General features: G+C 38.6%; 1 protein-coding gene across 3 annotated transcripts in view; it reads right to left on the reverse strand.

Annotated features, from left to right (window-relative positions):
* The window catches only part of LOC140187024 (receptor-type tyrosine-protein phosphatase T), a 1,622,799-nt gene that overhangs the window by 5,848 nt on the left and 1,596,104 nt on the right, over positions 1-20,847 (reverse strand). For all 3 annotated transcript variants that reach the window (XM_072241892.1, XM_072241901.1, XM_072241888.1), the window contains 5 exons: positions 20,055-20,190; positions 15,259-15,408; positions 6,629-6,802; positions 1,773-1,904; positions 741-866 (listed from right to left, as the gene is read on the reverse strand). In XM_072241892.1, coding sequence (XP_072097993.1) covers positions 741-866; positions 1,773-1,904; positions 6,629-6,802; positions 15,259-15,408; positions 20,055-20,190 — 718 coding nt within the window. The remainder of the gene's footprint in view (positions 1-740; positions 867-1,772; positions 1,905-6,628; positions 6,803-15,258; positions 15,409-20,054; positions 20,191-20,847) is intronic.

A 20,847-nucleotide genomic window follows, 5' to 3' on the forward strand; every position in this document is an offset into this window, starting at 1 on the left:
TAATATAGAAGTGCTACACTGTGAGAAGGCTTATCTTTGAGAGAATATATTCACCTGAGTCACTGCCCTCTCTCTTAGATGGTTCCTTCCTTCAAAAAGGAGCAGGAGACTGAAACAATACCTATCTTTCATTAACGTCACCAAAAATTTAGGATCTGGTGTCATTCACACATTCGTTTCAGGAAACTTGTTTGGAGTACATTAACTCCTGCATTTTCCACATTTCAACAGTGACCAAACTTTATTGTCTGTAGACCACTTTTGGACATGCAAAAGTCAAACAAATGCAAGTCTTTCTTCTTTCAAAAATACGCTGCTACATCTTTATATTTATCTGGGGCATAAATAAAAACTTTGCTCTGTTCTTTAAGAAAGAAAGAATTGGGAAATAGTCACATTATTATGACCCTGATCTGAGCCCTCTCACTATAATATTTCACAATGGAGCTATACAAACATTTACTCTTCAAAATAATTAATCAGTTTTCAGCAACACCACAAATTGGGTATAAAATCTTTGAGAATATTCTCTTAGAACAGTGAAGAACACTGCACATATTTACCACCATCATAATGATGTGAATATCATTAAAAATTGAACAGTAGCAGTTCCCAAAAGATTTATTTTGCAACACAATGCTCCTTCAGTATAAAAAAGTTGCTATATTTTGGTCTCTGATGAGATTTATATAAATGGTCAGAATTAATACACATTATAACTCTTGAGATTTGAGTCTTACTCGTGCCATATTGTAGATTCGAAAGACCCGGACAATGATATCCTCTTCAAAGTCTGCTGAGATGAATTCCACTTGAATAGGACCATAGCAACACAGACTTTTCTCTGGCCAGTACTGAATACAGAGCTGGTTAAAAGACACAATCAGTTATGCAGACTGACACAGAAACTGAGACTCAAAGGTTTTACATGGAGTTTCATTAAAGTCACTGTCAGGATACAGAATTACTTCTGGGTTTAAAAATAAGCACTTTTTAAATGAGCAAATCTCTGAACAGCCTCTTGGTCCAAACAGATCTTCTCTTGTGCTGAACTCTGGATGAAAGTTGTTTGGTGCAATTAGTTATATCAGATTAAAGGTGAAGTTCCTTAAACTAATTGGGAGATTAATACTCTGAATTAAATTAGCCAATAATTTATCTGCTATTTAAAATGGTTGACATTTCTGAAAGAAATTTAATGTGGAAATTAGATATGATTTAAGTAATAACTTCCAACATTCTTACTTCCTTGTGTGCCGTTGTTTTCATTAAGTTCATCTATAACTTCATGTACAATTTCCAAGGTAATATAGGTTCAATTCTAGATCAGGAGACTACACTGTTCCCTCTAAGCTGTGCAGGTGTGTAGCCATGCAGTAACTGAAATGCTTCCGTGCATAGAGCCCATGTCGCTGCGCAGCTGGAATTTTCTTTTATGTAATGTTTTATTAATGTGCTGCTTGGTTTTCAGGTTACGTAAAAATTTCCTGTTCAGAGCAATGGTTGGTCTGCACAGCTGCAAAAAAAAAATTAGAGGGAAAATTGGAGTCTACCCACATCATAGAAATGAAGCTGGTTATTTAACATTAAGAGTCAGTGTGATAATTATTAGGTGAATATGGACGAGAGTATCAGTCTCCACTACCCTACCTTTCTCCTCCGTTCTGAATAGTATCTTATCAAAAGTCCCCTCTGCTTTAAAGAGGAAAATAAAACAGAAAACAGTAGGACCAGAATGTGTACTTATGACAAATCTAGTCGATCTTCCATACCTGTGCAGCATCAACTTCATTTAACATGACTATTGCCGAGCAATGGTAATCAAACACTAATCTCCAGAAGTCTGTCACAGTATTCGGTAAAGGGTGCTGTGTGACAATAAATGCAGCAGGCCTTTTGTGGCTCTGAGAAAGTGATAAAATGCAACATTAGTAAACAATGTCATGTGTATATTTCATAGCAAGTATAAAGATGTTAATTACAACAGGTTAAAATTGATAATAAAACATTTCATTAAAAAGTAAAAAATGAGTATTCCTCTCCTTGAACTAGGAAAAATTACAGGTTTTAAACTTCACAACTATATAGGTGTAGGTTTACGTTAGAGAGAAAAGCAGAAGACTCATTTTCTCTTCTTCCCTCTCCCATTGGGCAGAAGGGGGAAAAAAAAGCCCAAAAGTATGAACCACCAGGTTCAAGGACACCTTCTACCCTGCTGTTATAAGACTATTAGAGTCATAGAACACTACAGCACAGAAACAGGCCCTTCAGCCATTCTAGTCCATGGCAAATGGTTAATCTGCTTAGTCCTACTGACCAGCACCCAGACCATAATCCCCAATACACCTCCCATCCAGGTGTCTATCCAAATTTCTCTTAAATGTTGAAATCAAACCCACATTCACCACTTCCACTGGCAGTTTGTTCCACACTCTCACCGCCTTCTGAGTGAAAAAGATACCCCTTGCGTTCCCCTGAAACATTTCATCTTTCACCCTTAACCCATGACTTGAAACTTGAAACTCAGTGAAAGAAGTCTATCTATTCTCCTCATAATTTTGTAAACTTCTATCAAATCTCCCCTTATTCTACCTCTTTCAATGATCAGACTAAGAAAAAACTGGATCTTAAAATCCTGCTCTCCAGTGTAATCACATCCTTCCTATGGAGGAGTGACAGTAGATCAGCTGTAGTTTAACATAACATACAGTTCCATATGACCTCCCAAGTTTGTATGTTTAACTCATCCAATAAATATTCTGTACATTACCTTATATCTGATACCTTCAATAGCCGACATACCTCAACTCTTTTATTAATTCAAATTTACCAAGTGCCCATTAACATTTTCCCTGATTATCATACTTTCTCATATTTAGGATAGATAGATGGGTTGTGATTGAACCAGACAAGTGCCACTATCCTGTTAGGGTGAAAGGTAAACCTGGCAAGTTTAGGGAAACTTGGCTGAAGAGAGCTATTGGGGGTCTGGTCAAGAAAAAATGAAGCATGCATTGGGTTTAGGTGATTGAGATTGAGAAAAACACAACGGTCCTCACCATTGAGGAAATCCAAGAGGAATCATTCATGATTAAAGACCCTCAGCATCCAGGATGTGCCCATTTCATGTTACTACCATTGGGGAGGAGGCATATGAACACAACCTTGTGTTTTGCACTTTTACTTTAGTAACAAGTAGTTTTTTATGTCCTGCTTTGCACTGCTGGTGCAGAACAACAAATTTAAAAAATATTCTGAAGATTAAGAATATTCTTAAGAGGAAAATCATGAGAACAAAATGAGATGGATCTATCATAGGGTCATAGGCCCTTCAGCCCATCTTATCCATGCCAAATCATGTAAACTGCCTACTCACATTGACATGCACCAGGACCATAGCCCTCCATATCCCCATTACCCATGTTCCTATCCAGACTTCTCTCAAACATTGAAATCAAGCTTGCATGCACTACTTGTGCTGGCAGCTCATTCCACACCATTGAACAACAGTATGATAAAATGGACTCTTGTCCCCTCAGTTTCCCTCGTAATAACCTTGCTCCTCATTGCACACCTGCACTACACTTTCTCTGTAACTGTAACACCTTGTTTTGCATTTTGTTCTTGTTTTCTCTTGTCTTTCCTTAAGACATTTCTCATGAAATTATCTGTATGGACCACATCCATACCAAGTTTTTCACTGCATCTCAGTACATGTGACAATAATAAACCAATGTACCTGTTTACTATCTGAAACGAGAAGAAATTGAAAGTACCAAATTATTTGTAGATGAAGGAATTATGAAGCAAGAGAATACTGAGACAAGAACTGGTTAGTCTTTTGTAATTAGGATGGGTGATCTGAAGGCCACTGAAATGGCTTTGTGAGAGACAGGTCACGAGCCTGATTGAATTTTTTGAGGATGTGACAAAGTAGGTTGATGAAGGTAGAATAATGGATGTGGTGTATATAGATTTTAGTAAGGTCTTTTGTAAGTTTCTCCATGGGAGGCTCATTTAGAAGGTCAGGAGGCATGGGATCAGGAGAAAGTTGACTGTGTGGATTCAGAAATGGCTTGCCCATGGAAGGCTGAGGGTGGTTGTAGAAGGAGCGAATTCAGACTGGAGGTCAGTGATGTGCTCTGCTACCCCTACTCTTTGTGATTTTTATAAGTGCCTTGGATGAGGAAGTGGTATAGTGGGTTAGTAAGTTTGGATGAAGGTTGGTGGAGTTGTGGATGGTGTAGAAGGTTGTTGTGGGTAGCAACAGGACAGTGATAGGATGCAGAACTGGGCTGAGAAGTGGAAGATGGCGTTCAAACCAGAAAAGTGTGGGGTGATTCACTTTGGGAGGTTGAATTTGAAGGCAGAGTACAAGGTTAATGGCAGCATTCCTAGAATGTGAAGCAACAGAGGGGTTTTGGGGTCCCTCAGAGCTGCCAAGCAAGTTGATAGGGTTGTTAAGGTGGCGTATGGTGTGCTGGTCAGGGGATTGCATTCAAGAGCCACGAAGTAATGCTGCGCTGCCATAAAATCCTGGTTTGACCATACTTAGAGTATTGTGATCAGTTCTGGTTGCCTCATTGTAGGAAGGATGTTGAAGCTTTAGAGAGGGTGCAGCAGAGATCTAACAAGATGCTACCTGGACTAGAGAGCATTTTTATGAGGATAGGTTGTGTGATCTAGGGCTCTTTGAGTGCTGAGTATTTACAAGCAGTTTTAGCTTTTATTTCAAACTTATTGCGTCTGTAGCTGTTTTTCTTTTAATTCCACAGGGTGTGATATCAAGATAACGCTGAGCTAATGGAGAAGCAGATGAAGAGCTATTAAAAGAGAAAACTACTTAACCAGAAAAATAGCTTTAGTGAGATGCCATAAGATGATAACCTTTTGGGAAATGCTATATAGGTCTGGGCCCAGTCACTGACTGTATGCACTCCATTTGATTGAACAGTGTTAAAGATCAGAGCTGTGCAAACTAGAAAGCAAGACCACTAAAGGACACAAGAGATTTTGCTGATGCTGGATATCCAGAATAACACAAACAATGTGCTGGAAGAACTCAGCAGGTCAGGCAGCATCTGTGGAGAGGAATAAACAGTCAATGTTTCGGGCTGAGACCCTCACAAATCATCGACTCTTTATTCCCCTGTATAGATGCTGACTGATGTGCTGAGTTTCTCAAGCATTTTGCATGCATTACCATCAATGGACTGGATGTGCAGAACACCATGCAGACAACCTTGGTAAAGGGCGGACTATGATGGATTTCAAATTAACTTTTAGCAGCCTTTATGATTTTTGGCAGTTTCGGGTAGTATTATAAAGCAGTTAGTGTGCAGTCGTAGATTATTAGGATGAGGAACAAATGCTTATTTGAAATGACAATGGACAAGCAGGAAGCAGGTGAAAACAAAACCCAGTTATTGCAGTGGTGCACATTTTGAAGATTTCTGGGCAAATAATTTGGATTAGAGTTTCTACTAGTGTCTTACCAATCAAGCAGTTCTAGGTCTTTTGAAGACTTACGTGACAAAAGTCATGATACCAGAACAAATTCTTTTGCTAAAATCAGCAAGTTTAGAGAATTAGATCCTCACAGAATATACTGTAGCTTTAATTTTTTTTTCTTGAAGTTTTTATGCAAGAATGCATTTCAATATATAGTTAGTTTTGACTGGGCAGAACCTCACTGAACAGGGTGAAAATTCAGAAATCAGAGGTACAAAGGGACTTGGGAGTACTCATGCAGGATTCCTGAAGGGTTAACTTGCAGGTTGAGTTGGAGGTAAGGAAGGCAAATGTAATGTTAGCATTCATTTCAAGAGGACTGGAACATAAAAGCAAGGATGTAATGCTGGGGCATTATAAAGCATTGGTCAGACCACACTTGGGGTATTATGAGCAGTTTTGGGCCCCTTGTCTAAGGAAGGATATGCTGGCATTGGAGATGGTCCAGAGGATGTTTGCAACAATGACTTCAGGAATGAAAGGGTTATCGTACAAGAAGTGTTTGATGGCTCTGGGACTGTACATTTTGTAATTTAGAAGAATGTAGAGGGATCTCATCGAACTGTATCGAATGTTGCTAGGCCAACATGGATATGGAGAGGATGTTTCCTGGAGTGGGGGAGTCTAGGGTCAATGGGCACAGCCTCAGTACGGAGGGATGTCCTTTTAGAACACAAATCAGTAGGAATTTCTTCAGCCAGCAGGTGATAAATCTATGGAATTCATTGTCCCAGATGGTTGTGGAGGCCAAGTCATTAGTTATATTAAAAACAGAGCTTGATTGATTATTCAAAGACGATGGAGAACAGGCAGAAAGGAACAAACTGGCACAAAGAAATGAAAACACTTGAGCCAGTCCCCCAGCTCAAATTGATCAGGGATGCCCAATGCCTGTGCCTGACCTTCCTGCTGTTCTTTACTTCCATACTGAAGTGCACAATTATGGAAGTTCGGAATAGACTGCAGATAGCAGTGGTTTGGCATGGAGTCACCCGTTAGCTATCAGCAAAATCTGGCCTAACATTCCTCCCTGTTTGCAGAGCTGTATTGAGTAGAGATAAAATGGACAAACTGCAAAGCTTTAAACAAATATTGATTAAGATTTTTTTTTGCTTACGTCCATAAGTGCAGCATTTATATAGTTGTTTGTTTCACCATCTACAGAAATGAGGAATGGAAGACACCTATCCGGAGGGAGCACATCCATGTTCCGGTTCTTGTCATGATTACGTGGAAGGAGACCAACGCTGCAATCCTCAGGTCGAACGCGCGGAGTTACAATATTCAGTGTCTGTAAATGAACGCTACAGATGAGGATGTGGAGCAGTTGTCAGTTTTCCACTTTTGATTTACATAAGCTAGTCAAAATGGTTGCAGCGGTTTCCTTACAGCCTCCCTCATTTTCCTAAGCAGTTTTGAAACTCGCTACCATGTGTGGTAGCACAATTTAAAAGTGTTCAAAAAGAAATGCTCTGGTAGTGTAGTTGCTTGAAAATTTAAAAATAAAAGAAATTCTTGTGAAATCTTTAACAATGTTGTCTAAATATAATGTCTGGAACAACTTGTCTTTCCTTCGTCTATACAGGATGAGAGTTTTTGAGTTCAGTAAAAATATTATTTGTGTACCTGCTAGTGAAGTGAATGAGTTAGTTTGCTTATATTTAGTTTTGATTTTTACATATTTAATATGTAATCACAAAGAAAAATCTCAAGCACAGCACTTTACAAATATTTCAATTTGCTCTTATGGAATTATAGCTACCAATTGCCTCCATACCACCATTGGTTATTGTAATCATCTGTTTTTCTCCAGCTGAATATAAATCTATTGTGTTCTGTGTCTCATAGTTCCAGTACTTCTTTCTCTCAACTGTTATCTATGTGTACACTTCCTTAGAAAACTCAGATTAATAAGACTCTTTAGCATCTCTTAGATTGTATCAACAGACTTTGTGTTACCTTGTCAGTCTTGGTTTCCACCTTATTACAGGTATTCTCTTGTTTTCACCACAACACCCCCTTCCCCTTCCTGCAGCTAAAACCACCCACTAGTTTTATCACCGTTCTTGTTCTGATGAAGGGTTGTTTATCTGTTTCTTGTGGCATAAGTGCTTCCTTACCCATTTATTACTTCTCACATTTTTTATTTTTATAAAACTTCCTGAGTCTTTGTTTCTGTAATATAAAAATATTGAATATAGAAAAAATATTGAATACACCTTCACAAAATTAGACGCTGAAACTCTCCCACTGTTTTACATTAAAATATTTCATTTATTTGAACTTATCCCTGCAATTTATCACTATTGCTTAAATTTAAGAGTCCATCATAATCATACTTCTAATTCAGTTATTGATCAAACTAAAGAAATAATTGAATCTGGCATTTGTCATTCCTCCAAAGGAGATTTGTACCTACCTTCACTTTTTTCTAATGTATCTTGTAGATTTCTACAAGATCTCCTCCAATGTCCTTTTTAGTAACTAATATACTTAAGGTTATTTCCTCTAATGTTGGGAATTAGCTGTACTATGGTAGTGCTACAGGGAAGGAAAATTGATTTGCAGTTAAAGAGCTTCAGCGATGTGTAAAAATTAACAACAAAATTATCGCTGGAATATGGAACAGTAAAACTGCAAGCCCATTTCAGCGAAGATATTCAAAGGCAATAGATTTCAATTTGCAACTTTTGCAATTTAGCAAGAATCTAGTATTATTAAAATTGGCATAAACCAAATAAGCTCAGCATTTAACAAATTTCACATCCTCTATGAATGGGTTACTCAAGCTACAGAAAGCTATGAATATAGTATGTCAGATTTATTTCTCAGCATCATATCTTAACAATGACCAATATTCCATTCACTCCAGTAATTGTAATTCACTTATCTCAAACTTAATGTATCAGGTTTATAATCTAAATTTGTTGACTTGCTTCTCACCTTTGTGCCGTCATGCACATTCTAATTCTCATTGCAACTCTCTCAACAGCCTACTGTGATCAATAGACCTTTCGTTTTCTCTTCTGGCACTTGCCACCTTTGAACTTCCCTCTCTGAATGGCTTCCAGCTGCATGCAACATAGCCACCTGGTTTCTTCACAAAATCTGCAGATGCTGGAAATCCAAGCCACACACAGTTGTCTTTCAGCATCAATGCTTATTCAGCTCTTACTTCCATGAAGCCACCTGTCTTCACTATGCTCTTCTCCCCTGGCGTACCCCTGATCACCTTCCAAGAGATCAAGAGCTGACAATTTGTCGATCATCGTGGTCACCTTGGTTGAATTATAACTATTGGTTCAAGTATGGTCATATATGTGAGCTGGTTGCCACTGGAAACCACCTGAGTAGTGGTCTTCTTGGGTGAGGACAAATCCACCTCACAGCTCAAGTGACTTCTGGATTTTGTCACTGCTCAATGTTGCAAGTGGTTTAAACATACTGTTCCTTAGCTGAAGTGACTCAATCCATTTGATGCCCATTGTCACAAATGGTAGCTGAACCCATCAGTCTCCACTGACATAGAAACATAGAAAACCTATAGCACAATACAGGCCCTTCGGCCTACAAAGTTGTGCCGAACATGTCCTTACCTTAGAAATTACCTAGGGTTACCCATAGAACTCTATTTTTCTAAGCTCCATGTACCTATCCAGGAGTCTCTTAAAAGACCCTATCGTATTCACCTCCACCACCGACACCGGCAGCCCATTCCATACACTCACCACTCTCTGCGTAAAAAACTTACCCCGACATCAACTCTGTACCTACGTCCAAACACCGTAAAACTGTGCCCCCTCATGCTAGCCATTTCAGCCCTGGGAAAAAGCCCCTGACTATCCACATGATCAATGCTTCTCATCATCTTATACACTTCTCATCCTCCGTCGCTCCAAGGAGAAAAGGCCGAGTTCACTCAACCTATTCTCATAAGGCATGCTCCCCAATGCAGGCAACATCCTTGTAAATCTCCTCTGCACCCTTTCAATGGTTTCCACATCCTTCCTGTAATGAGGTGACCAGAACCAAGTTCAGTACTCCAAGTGGACTCTGATCAGGGTTCTATATAGCTGCAAAATTACCTCTTGGCTCCTAAACTCAATCCCATGTTTGATGAAGGCCAATGCATCATATGCCTGTTTAACCACAGAGTCAACCTGCGCAGCAGCTTTGAGTGCCCTATAAACTCGGACCTCAAGATCCCTCTGATCCTCCACACTGCCAAGAGTCTTACCATTAATACTATATTCTGCCATCATATTTGACCTACCAGAATGGACCACCTCACACTTATCTGGGTTAAACTCAGATCTGCCACTTCTCAGCCCAGTTTTGCATCCTATTAATGTCCCGTTGTAACCTTTGACAGCCGTCCACACTATCCACAACACCCCCAACCTTTGTGTCATCAGCAAATTTACTAACCCATCCCTTCACTTCCTCATCCAGGTCATTTATAAAAATCATGAAGAGTAGGGCCCCCAGAACAGATCCCTGAGGCACACCACTGGTTACCGACCTCCATGCAGAATATGACCAGTCTACAACCATTCTTTGCCTTCTGTGGGCAAGCCTGTTCTGGATCCACAAAGCAATGTCCCCTTGGATCTCATGCCTCCATACTTTCTCAATAAGCCTTGCATGGGGTACCTTATCAAATGCCTTGCTGAAATCCATATACACTACATCTACTGCTCTACCTTCATCAATGTGTTTAATCACATCCTCAAAAATTCAATCAAAGCCAGGCTGACTATTCCTAATCATATTATGCCTCTCCAAACGTTCATAAATCCTGCCTCTCAGGATCTTCTCCATCAACTTACCAACCACTGAAGTAAGACTCACTGGTCTATAATTTCCTGGACTATCTCTACTCCCTTTCTTGAATAAGGGAACAACATCTGCAACCCTCCAACCCTCCAACCCTCCAGAATCTCTCCTGTCCCCATTGATGATGCAAAGATCATCACCAGAGGCTCAGCAGTCTTGCCTCCTACAGTAGTCTGGGGTACATCTCATCTGGTCCCGGTGACTTATCCAACTTGATGCTTTCCAAAACTCCAGCACATCCTCTTCCTTAATATCTACATGCTCAAGCTTTCCAGTCCACTAGACCTTCAACGAGTCTAGCTCAGTGGTTCCTAAAGTGGGTGATATAACCCCCTCTGGGGGCATTGGGAGCTTCTAAGAAGGTGATAAAGATTATCGGGGCAGTTGAGTGGGGTGGGGTGGGAACACTCAGTATTGGGGGGGGGGTGTAGCTGAGGCTTAATTTAAGGAATGAATTATTTATTTCCAGTATTTGATCCTCAGTGCCTCATAACTGATTACAAAGATCATGTAATCACCTCATTTCTTGCTAACCCACTGTTCCCTTAGATTTTGCTCTAAGCGTGTTATTGTTGAAAAACAAGGTGACACTTCTGTATTTGGCATTTCATGAGAAATCATGTTATTTCCAGTCCTGGCCCATGCATTACTCTCATTCACTTTTGCAGTATAGTGTTAGATTGTACAATTCCCATAGTCTAATCAGGAAGTGATGCAATTCCTGTGGATTAGCGTATGGCGTTCAATGGGGTAAAGTTCAGAATCTTCCCTTTGAATGGTCTTGACCACATTTCTCTAGCCCATAGCCCAACCGAGGTATCGCTGCCCCACTTTATGTACTTCAGGCAGAGAGCAAGGTTTTGCCTGAGCTAGGATGACATCATAACTTTCCCCTTTATTGATTGAGGTTGAACATAAACTATAACTGATTAACCGTGGTTGTTAATCTATAACAAAATGGCAGCAGACCAAACAAAAAATAGGTGTAGACAGTATAGTGTGGAGTATCTGAAATATGAATTTACACCAGAACCCAGCAACCTGTGGCAGCCAATATGTCTTTTGTGTAATCTTCTTTTCAAAGGAGACAATGAAACCATCCAGGCTCCTTGAACATTTAAAGAGAATACACTCTGATAAAACAAACAAGAACTTGGCTTATTTTCACTCTCTGAAAGCTTTCAGAAATGGAAGACACTTCAAACAATGTTTGCCAGCACGTCACAACAAAACAGTGATGATTTGCGTGCTTCATACAATATTTCATTGCTCTTTGCTAAAATCTGGAAAGCCCCATACATTTGCAGAAGAACTGCTTCTGCCAGCAGTGAGGGAGGTTCTGAATATGGTTTTGCATACGTCACCAAACTAAATAATTAAAGCGATTCTGTTCAGTGACATCTCTGTTTGAAGAGAAATGGATGAAATGTCTGAGAATATGGAAGGCACATATGCAACATAATTAGGACAACAGAATTCGCTTTGACTTTGGTTGAGTCAACTTTGCCAGGCAATGAATCTTTGCTTCTTAGTTATGTTCACCTCATAAAAGATCAAAGCATGGTTCAAGAGTTGTTATTTGGGAGGCGACAAGAAACAGATACAAAGGTGGAGTCAATATTTCAGGTTGTCGAGCAAATTTTCAAAGAGAAGGACATTCCACTCACCAACATTCTTGCTGGTGCAATAGATGGGGCACTAGACAACTGGCCAGTATTTATTAAGTTATCAAATCAAGAATATTAGGCATAATCTATTTGTCAGAATTATTTGCAAAGTTTAATGAAATCAATCATCAATTGCAAGGAGATGATGTGAATCTTATCAAAGTCAAATCCTCCAAATGTTTTCACACTTCTGTCCAAGTTAACCCTATTTAAGAGCAACATTGGCCAACATGACCTTTTCTAATTTCCAAGCCTCTTTGAGTTGGAAGAGAAAGAAAGAATACCAGATGATGATCTTCAAGTATATTGTGCCCACCAGGGTGAACTGTATAAAGACATGCCAGAGAAATTTCAGGATCTCCTGTTGATCCAGATTCCAGATTGGGTAATAGACCCTTTCCTGAACACTTGTAATGAAAAATTAATAGGAAGGATGGAGGAAGAGCTGATTTTGTTACAAAATGACTTGGAGCTGAAATCGAGGTTCAAGAAATCATTATCAAGACTTTTGGTTGCAGAAGGAAATCTCTGAACGCTATTCTGTACTGAGAAAAAAGGTTAAAATTATCTTTATTGCCTTTCCAACATTATATTTAGTGGTGCACAGATGCCCAACTTCTTTCAAAGCAAAGCAATGCAAATTACTGAACGTGGGGATCTGAGACTCCTTCTGAGCAACATTCAGTCTGATGTTGAGAAGCTGATATCACTGCACCAAACCCATCCATCTCATCAAAAGGCAAAAAAGAAAAAGTGAATAGTAGGACTACTAATGTACACTCTAAAATTGTTGATGAAAATTGTTTTTACTGTAATTAAATAAAGAAATGATTATACTTGTAGCTTTAAATAGATTTGAATATTTTTGCAATTATTTGTTATTGGTTTGAATTTTGTAGTTCCTCTTTTCTTCCACTGTGCACCGTAAATTAAAATTCTTTATAGTTTTTATGTAATAGCTGGAAAGGGAGAGGGGGACACTGGGGATATAGTCTGGGAGCCAAGGGGTGGTAGCACAAAAAAGTTTGGGAACTGCTTGTCTAGCTCTACTGGAACCCAGAGAGATCTCCTGTTTAGGTGCCTACTGCTCAGTTAACTTTTCCTCAACAAAAGGCTCTTTAGATGTATTTGGTGCATACCTTGTACCCTAAGAAACCAGCCTGCTGCATCTTTGATACCTACAATGTCTTCAGTTCATAAGTGGGCTGTTAATATATTGTCTGTAAGTCACACAGTAAATTCCTTTAACCTGCTCTCTAATTCTGCTACAGGGTTTCAAATTGAAATATCAATAATTATTTTCCCTCCACAGATACAGCTTAACCTACTGAGCTTCTTCAGTAGATTGTTTATTGTTCCAAATTCCAGGATCCGTAGTCTCTACCACCTCTGCGTAATGGTGCCTCTCTGGAAATGTTGGTTTAAATGGTCCCATCAGAATCTTCACAATATTCCTGATGGTATTATCATCTGCGGTCAGTGATATTTAAGATTTATATATTTTTGGTCCTACCACAAGTATAGTTACATTGTTCTGGTCTCAGTCCCAAATCTCAACATAATTTGTTCCTGGGAATATCTTGAAAGTGTTCCATGTATATAGCTAACTGTACGAGATTGCGTACTTTCCCATCTCACTAACATTCCTCCTACGTTTAATGTCAGCCATTAGTACCATGCCTAGTCTGGAGCCCTGTTCTCTATTCCTTCTCACTTGATTACTACCTCATTAATTCTTCGAGTAACATCCCAGATATGTAACCAGTATAACATCTACAGGTTTTTTTTTTGCACATTACTGTTTAATGCAGCAAATAACAAGGATAGTTCTGTAGAAGTATTAACAGAAGAGACTCTGAAGATGGAAATTTAGAGTAACACACACAAAATGCTGGAGGAACGCAGCAGGTCAGGCAGCGTCTGTGAAGAGGAATAAGCAGTCAAAGTTTCAAACCGAGACAGTTCATCGGAACTGGTGATTCCTCTTTAGAAGTATTCCTAGCTAATATGTCATACGAAGAAGAGCACAATTGAAAGAAGAGATGAAGTAACAGATGTTGGACAACAATTCTTGATAAGGATCCATTCAGGGTCATATATCTTCAGCAGATTCCTATCAATGAGTTCAAAAGCCTTTCAGAGATCTTGACAGTCAGATATCTGACAAATCTTATTAAAATTAAACCTGATGTTTGCAATAATGGCAGAATCGCAGATGCACTCTATTGCACAGATAACAGAGATCAAAGAATCATTTCTATTCTGAATACAACTTTGTGTTTTTGTTAGGAAGGTTAAAATGGAAATATGCATTTCAATATAATTACCATTAAATGTATGTCCCTGGCAGCACTGCTTTGCTGAGTATAGCAAATCGAGAAACTGCAATGCTTGTCGTAAATACTGATTAAGAATATATTATCTGGCTGTAACTCATGAGCAAAGCATTTATGGAGTTGTATCTAAAGAAATAAGGACTGGAGGACACCTGAGTGTAACTACAGAGGAGTGCACTGCTCAGATATCTGAATAACTGTTTTGGTAATGCGGTTATGTGTAGCCTGATCATTATACTGTGTGGTTTTAACACAAACCTGAGGGATTTTAATATAGCTAATAAACTTCAATTCTATTCGTTTTGTTTATTTCCATCGCACATTGTTTGAACATAATCTTCAGCCCTTTTCAACTCACCAGGTCTCAGAAACAGGAGGAGGAGGAGATGGTACAATTACTCACCCAGCAGCCCCCTCAAAGTCACCCACCTTGTATGATAGTTGCCTCAAGTCTACACTGCAACTTGACTTGTTGCTAATCTGAGTCCATGTACTTGGCCTGAAATAATGGTTTTCCTTTGTAATGCAGCATTATAGTGACACAACATTCATAATAATACAACATCAAGTCCTATTTAAATTCTACAATATGCAGCAATACAATGACTTTTTACCTAGTTTGGAACATCATCTCATTTAATAAGCAACCAAGTATGAGGCAGGTTACAGTCAAAAACCATTATAGCTTTCACCGATTAGAATATTTCTACAATTTTCCATTTCATTCCTTATAATGCGTGGGCGATTTTATCCCACACAAATCTATCATTTATGAGGTAGACAGTCAGCTTTAATTATAAAACTACCGTACATCCATTGAAGGTATTGGAGACCCTTCATTTTATTCGATACATTACTTATTTAAATGGTATGGCTTCGTAGCATTTTCATTTTACTGACAAGCTCACCTGAAACTCGTCTTTGATCTGGCTGGAGTTTGTTTGTGGATCCACCTTGCTGATGTTGTAAAATGTAGCTCTGAATTCACAAACTGGTATCGTTGTGTTTCCGCATAAGCAGGCCTCTAAAATTGCATCATGAACAAAGACATATTGTTCCTACAGAACAAAAGGCAAATTGAATCTAATGTTAGCTATGGGAAATTGGTTAGCTCTAAATGCAGAATTACTTATCGAGTTCAACTGAAATTAAGCAAAAACAAGCTGCATCACACAGTTAGAGCAGAGACAAAGGGATGGTCAATGCTTCGAGTTGAAACTGAGCCTACGTCCCGATGTAGGGTCTCAACCTGAAACGTTGTCTATCTATTCACCTCCATAGATGCTGCCTGACTCACTGAGTTTATCCAATGGTTAAGTTTCTTGCTGCAGTCGTTTGTGTCTACAAGGTTCTGTGATTTTTAATTGATGCCTCATTAACATCTGCGAGGGCATCAAATTGGCTGAGCAGCTAACCACATTTTCTGCTTTTATAGACATTTATAGACAATGTGCCAGGAAGTTTTCAATACATATTTTAAACTTTATACTGGATAAGGACTAAAATATATACATGTGATGAATGTAGAAACCAAAATGCCAAACTTGCTTAAATATTGAAATATTCATGTAAAAAAATTACAAAGAATTTACATCAAGTTGAACTATTTGGGCTAAACAGTAAGCTAAACTATAATTATGGATTAATATGTTGTTGAAAACACATGGGACAATTAAACGTAAGATTTTAAGGACATAGTATTGTGAAACTAGTTAAAAAGCAGCTGAAATTTATATTGTAAGGATTTTGCTTGATTGCCCTATTGAAAGCTACAGATAGTGGTGAACTGACCACTAACAACATTGCCACACTTGCAAAAACTCTGATTAACGATGATGGCAATCAATATTACTTTGTTCCCGGTCACTACCATTACATAACTCAGTGAACTCTTGTTAAAAAGTGTTTCCAGATTTAACAACAGAACAATAGAATATTACGGTACAGAATTAGGCTTTTTGGCCAGTGACTGTGCGGTGATTTTCTCCAGAAAACATTGAATGGGACCGCATGCTCCCTGCTCATTCCATTTATCCTTCAGTCTTTTTGTTGTTTTCAAGCAAATACACAGTCTTTCCGAAAAGTATTTATTGATTTTTCCTCAGCAGTATCTTTTGACAAAGAAAGCATGTTCTATCCAACTTCTACATAAATAATTTATTTTTGTTTTGTGAAAATGTTGAATTTTTGCTATCTTACTGTTCAGTTAACAATGCTACTTACCTTATTCTGACATTTTAGTACGTCTGTGGGACAATCCCCCATCTGATGTCCTGTATTCCAATTCTGTGTCATGGAACTTTCTATATTTGTCACATGGCATATCTAGATTGGGGTTTGCACAGCTTCAGACTCACTTAATTAAAGACCTTGTATGACTCCCTCTTGCTTTTGCATTCCAGGTTTTCAATGTGTACAGTATAAAAACAACAGCTTGTCTTTCACTGTGTTGCTTTGCTATCTTTAATATCCAACATACATCAAAACCAAGGCTGCTCTTCTTTCTGTACTCATTCAAGATATAATCCATTATCCCTTTTCTCTTAAACTGAATATGTTTGCTTATTGAATTTGCTGTTGAATCTGAACAGTTCAATTAAGAATGCAAAAAATTTACTGATATCCCCTTTGGGGAAAAATTTAGGTTATAAGTGTAAGGATATGTGTTAAACATGATTTTTATCTCTCAAAACTTGAAATGAACAGCATGAACACTGGATTGCAGCAGCCTGACACCTCATACTCTCAATTATAAATAATGATTTTCAGTTTTTTCAAAGGTTTAGAAATATACTTACAAATGGCACTGTCTATCAAGACGATTTTGAATAAGTGATAGATGATACATGTACGGTATACTTAAATGATTTAATTATTGTCAAAAATTCATGGGCATTGAAATTGCTACAATCAAAATGCCTTGTTTTTGCATCTTTTCCGAAGTTTTCCTGCAAAAACGCTCCAAAGTTTTTTAGTAGAATTGCCCTACTTAATCATTGTGAATTATGACTTCTGTACGCCACTTCAGGTAGATCAGCACATTAAACATAGAGCAGGTGGGTTCTGGAAAATATGGCTGCCAACTGTAAAGTCTCCAAAAAAAAAGTAATGTGTAAAGAAAATGTGTAAACTATGATAAAAATTTCTGCAAGTCTAAACTGGGAAATAGAACATCTACGGATATGTGTTTGAGTGTGTGTTTGCATCTTTCCGATCTTACTTTAGTCCTCAAATGGCGCTCATTGTGCTGAAATAACATGCTTTCTCGATCACGCCTTTAGATTTGCCATCTCAAAGGCTCTGTGCTCTTGGTTTATTCCAAACATTTGTTGGGGATTTTAAGGACGACAGTGTGATGTGCCTACTCTCATTAAACAGATATATTAACCAATGGAGTATTTGCTTTCTTCTGATACAAATGAGTGACCATTCACAACAATTCAGAAGAGTGTCTTATAATTTAATTGATTTTGGTAAAGACTTGATGAAAAATAAATAAATCCTTTCCAGATATTCAGCAGCAATCATCTTTCATTAAAGAGGAAGGGAAGTCCCCTGATTTTTGCCCTATGGACAAATGAAGAGAAGGTATTTATTCACGCACTCAGCTTATTCTACAATGGTTTACACACTTCTGGTACATATATTCAAATTCAGGCTGTAATTTCCCATGATACGTTAATCTTCGTGATCTCTGATTTTGTTCTTTCAATTTTTATACATCTCTGCTTCTTTATACCTTAGAATTCTTCGAGGTATACTTTACATGCTAAATTCCTGATAAACTCCATTGGAACAGTGATGTTTAGCTACACGTAAATTAAATTTTATGGGCAATTATTCAAGGGTATCATGAATCAGGTGACAAAGTTCCACACTTAGATCCCTCTTAAGCACTCTGGCATCTCAGCCAGCGCTTTGTCCCTAGCTGCACAGAGATCTTTGCTGGCAACACCCAGTCACAGAATAGCACTCCCTTCCCCCAGTCAGCAGGCTTAATGTGTGCAGCAGCAAAATGTGGAATAAATTCCTAGCTATCAATATTTATTTTAATTAGAAAACTACAATGGTGGATCATACTGATTATCTCTCTCAATCTATATGCTCATCCAAGTGAAAAAGACCATTACTGCCACATATATTGTGATTTTATTATTGATATTTGTTTCTACACATTAATATTCTGTGGTTGTCCTTAACTGTTATAATAAAAAAACTACTTCTTGCATTCACACACAGTCTTACTGTGTCATTAAAGAACTTCAAAGCACTTCACACAATGAATTACTTTTTTGAAGTCAAGTGGTTATTAATATGCAAATGCTATTATGTAAGTAAATGTCACAGCCATTGCCTGACAGCAATGTCCTGAAAACAGCTATAACATAAAAGATTAGTGAATCTACTTATCGATAATATTGGTTGAGAGAGGTACATTTATCAAGAACCTCTGTTCAAAAGTGTGCTTAACATCCACACAAACACGATTTTTTTGTTTAATGACTCCTTTGAAGAATGGATTCTATGAAAATACAACTCTCTATCAGTGCTGCACAGCAATCTCAGCCAGCATTTTGAGACCCGTCCTTGATATTAGGCACACGAGTGATATTTGAGCACAACTGATTGTTTGCTTGCTACCCACAGGGAATGTGGCTTGTATTGTTTGGAGGAAGAGATCTTTCCTGGGCTGGAAACTTCTTTTGTGTCCTGCCAATAGCAGAAGGGTATTTAATACATCCTTGTTTATCATTCCAGAGCCCACATATGGTTTCCAGTTACCTTCTCAAATAATCCTAGACTTTTCACCTCCGCTATCCTATAAGCAGAAAATCACCCATTTGTGTATGATGCAACTTGATAACATTGGTTCGTCATGTGTGTTTCAGCTGGTTTTGGTCTGTGCTTCCTGATCATTTAGACTGAAGTAATATTTAACCATCTTTCTTACACTGAATGCAAGCTCAGATAGTATATAAAATTAAATCATTTGTGGATAAATATATATTGTTGGTGCACTTCATGGTCTTGGCAAAATCATTTCTTTTGCAGCCTTATTCTTAGCATAGAATGTAATTTTTTTCAAATAAACCTTCCAACATGTTGATCCTTTTTATTCATTAGTTCGAAAGTCGGTGTTCAGCTATCTTAACTGAATTGAACTGTTTGGTTTAAATAATTCGTCTTGATGCACTTTGTTGTGCATTGCCTCCTTATATTCTACAGTTCAAAAATTCAGTGACTAAACCTGATACTTTGGCTCACTGAAGGGAGGTTTATCTGAGGAGCTGTTGCCAGTTAATAATCTCATTTGTCATCTCAGTCTAACATGTTCACGATTTCCTGATGTGTATGCTTAACAGCACAGCTCCTGCATGGACAGAATTGAAAAATTACTCTTGCTGTTGTGGATGGGATGCGTCTGTTGATATTGAATTGGAAAGGGCTGTAAACCCCTCTGTTTTCAGTTTAATGAACATAATTTGCAGATTTCATTTGATAACACTTACATCAGGGGTTCCCAACCCAACCAGGGTCCATGGATCCCTCAGCTAATGGATCCCTCAGTTAAAAGATTGAGAACCCCTGACTTACATTCATCATTTCCATTAATTAGAAAAGCATCTTCTACTGGAGGAATCGAAAAACACAAAATAAAAGAAGAAACCTCAATGCAGTGAATCTTTATTAATGAATCAGGTACCTCGGTCTGCACCATGTTGACCCTCTGTGAACGGAGCTCTCTGACACAGTTGTAAACATCCACCACACCTTCACTTTCTGCCATATCAAGCATGATGTCGATAGCAATGAAACATCCCGTCCTTCCTGCACCCGCGCTGAGGGTGGAAACAGTTGAGATGATATTGGAACAGCAACACACAGAAAACTGCAACATGAAAGTCCAATTGTAATGCCAAGCTTAGGAAATTTCTGGAATGTAGGAGATCGTTGGGGTTGGGGGGGGCGCGGGGGAACAACCTGATAGATGTTTATCACAAGAGGCATTTGTTCATCATGTGCCACGTCATATGACATGGGTGATCATGGCCTTTTCATTACCATGATTGTTCTTGGTAAATTTTTCTATAGAAGTAGTTTGCAATCGCTTTCTTCTGGGCAGTGTCTTTACAAGATGGGTGACTCCAGCCATTGTCAATACTCTCCAGGGACAGTCTGCCTGGTGTCAGTGGTTGCATAACCAGGACTAGTGATATGCACCAGCTGCACACATATGACCTGCTCCCATGGTTTCACATGACCCTGAATGGGGAGCTTGCCCAAGGGTGACCCGCAGGCTGGTGGAGGGAAGGAGTGCCATACACCTCCTTTGGTAGAGACATACCTTCACCCTGCCACACTATCAGGAGTACAGACAAGGTAAAAGCACATTGCCTTTTTTCCAAAGAGGGGCTGCGAGAAACAAGAGGGCATGGGTTTGAGATCAGAGGTGGGAGAATTAAAAGGACACCACCAGCAGATGCTACTGCTAAGGG

This window comes from Mobula birostris, chromosome 2, assembly GCF_030028105.1.
Source record: "Mobula birostris isolate sMobBir1 chromosome 2, sMobBir1.hap1, whole genome shotgun sequence".
NCBI lineage: Eukaryota > Metazoa > Chordata > Chondrichthyes > Myliobatiformes > Myliobatidae > Mobula > Mobula birostris.